General features: G+C 38.4%; 1 protein-coding gene across 1 annotated transcript in view; it reads left to right on the plus strand.

Moving 5' to 3' along the window:
- Positions 350–1825, plus strand: part of LOC109821855 (galactinol synthase 2-like) — a 9273-nt gene continuing 7797 nt past the window's right edge. Inside the window, 1 exon segment of the mRNA XM_020388009.1 lies at positions 350–682. Coding sequence (XP_020243598.1) covers positions 350–682 — 333 coding nt within the window.

Consider the following 1825-nt stretch of genomic DNA (forward strand, 5'->3'; position numbering starts at 1 on the left):
ATACTTCCACAATAAAGTCTCAACAATCGAGCTATTTCCAGAAACTCCTACCACCCTCTCCCATGCAAAATCCACGGCTGAGATTAGTAATCTCCGTCACCGGGCCCACTCTTCCCAAAAGAAACGGAAGTCTCCGCCAGACTCTTCTAAACCCTTCCCTCCATTTTCCCAAATTACCCCTCTCCAGAGCCTTCGGCCAACCCTACGTTCCAACTATCCCCCCCTACCCCTCTTCGTAATTTCAAGCGCCCATAATTCCCTATTTAAACCCCCACAGTTCACAGTCCGACGCACGAACCCGAGAAAAGATTCCTGGGAGAAAAGATTCCCTTTTGACTTTTCCACGCGAATGGAGCCTGAAGTCGCTGCCACCAAAACCCGAACCGGGTTCAAAACCCCAAACCCGGTCCGACTAAATCCGAAGTACGCTTACGTCACGTTCCTCGCCGGAGCCGGCGACTACTACAAAGGGGTGGTGGGCTTAGCGAAGGGGCTGAGGAAGGGTCGCCTACCGCTTTGGTGGTGGCGTTAGCTGGCGGACGTGCCGGCGGAGAACCGCCGGATTCTGGAGGAGCAAGGGTGTGTCGTCAAGGAGATCGACCCGGTTTACCCGCCGGAGAACCAGACCCGGTTCGCGATGGCTTATTATGTGATTAATTATTCTAAGCTCAGGATTTGGGGGGTACGTATTAATTTTTTAATCAAATATTATAGTATTTTTTGTACTATAAAGAAACAATAAAAACAAAAAACGTGATTGGTAGCAATACTTTGGTGTGAGTAATCATTATAGGCTCAATATTTTGAGGGTACGTATTAATTTTTTAATTCAAATCTTATACTGCTTTTGTATTATAAGGAAAAATATTAACGTAAGTGTGAGATATGCGATCGATCATATTCTGTATTATAAGAAACAATATAAATAGTTAAGCGTACGTGATCGGTAGTAATCTAATTATTTTTTATGATACTAGGTTTTTGGCATTTTTGGAAGTGGGTAGAGGAAAATGTTTGTTTTGTTATGATTTTACTAATATTTTGGTAACTAGCAATAAGGAAAGTGAATCCCTTAAGGTTTGGCATGTGGGATTTACGTGTTTACTGTATGTCGACATACTTACCATATTGGTAGTACAAATAAAATTAGAAGGTTTCTTGTTTCCTAAACTTTGAATTTTTGACTCTCGATTTTATTAGGAATATCTAGATTGATAAAAATGAATTGTTTTGTTATTTAATTAGCGTAAGGAGCCGCATAATTTTTGTAAATAAACTACTAATTAATGAATTTATTTCTTAATCATGCATTACCGTTTTGTTTATGCTTTTAAGGTTGATAAATTAGTAGAAGATGAATAGTTTCGTGATACAATATAAGGATTTAATTCCTCTCATGGTAAATAGAAATACAGTCTTAAAAATCTATTTTAAATCACAATAGTTTATGTTAAATAGATAATTATAGGTCATTTCAAAACAAAATCAAGAACGAATATAATGCAGAGAAAATTGTAATTATAATAAACTTTTATGGGGTATACAAATAAATTTATAATAAGTTACCTAGGATATGAGTTGCGGTTTTATTTAGCAAATTTATTAGTAAAATTGAGTTATCTGGAGCGAATGAGATCTATTTGAGTCTGAATAGTTTATTTAGCAAAATAAGCCGTCAACTGGTAGTAATTCTATGTTCCTTGCAGTTTGTGGAGTACAAGAAGATGATCTATCTTGACGCAGACATCCAAGTATACGCGAACATCGACAACCTCTTCGACCTCCCCGACGGCAGCTTCTACGCCGTCATGGACTGCTTCTGCGA

Source organism: Asparagus officinalis, chromosome 8 (genome assembly GCF_001876935.1).
Source record: "Asparagus officinalis chromosome 8, Aspof.V1, whole genome shotgun sequence".
NCBI lineage: Eukaryota > Viridiplantae > Streptophyta > Magnoliopsida > Asparagales > Asparagaceae > Asparagus > Asparagus officinalis.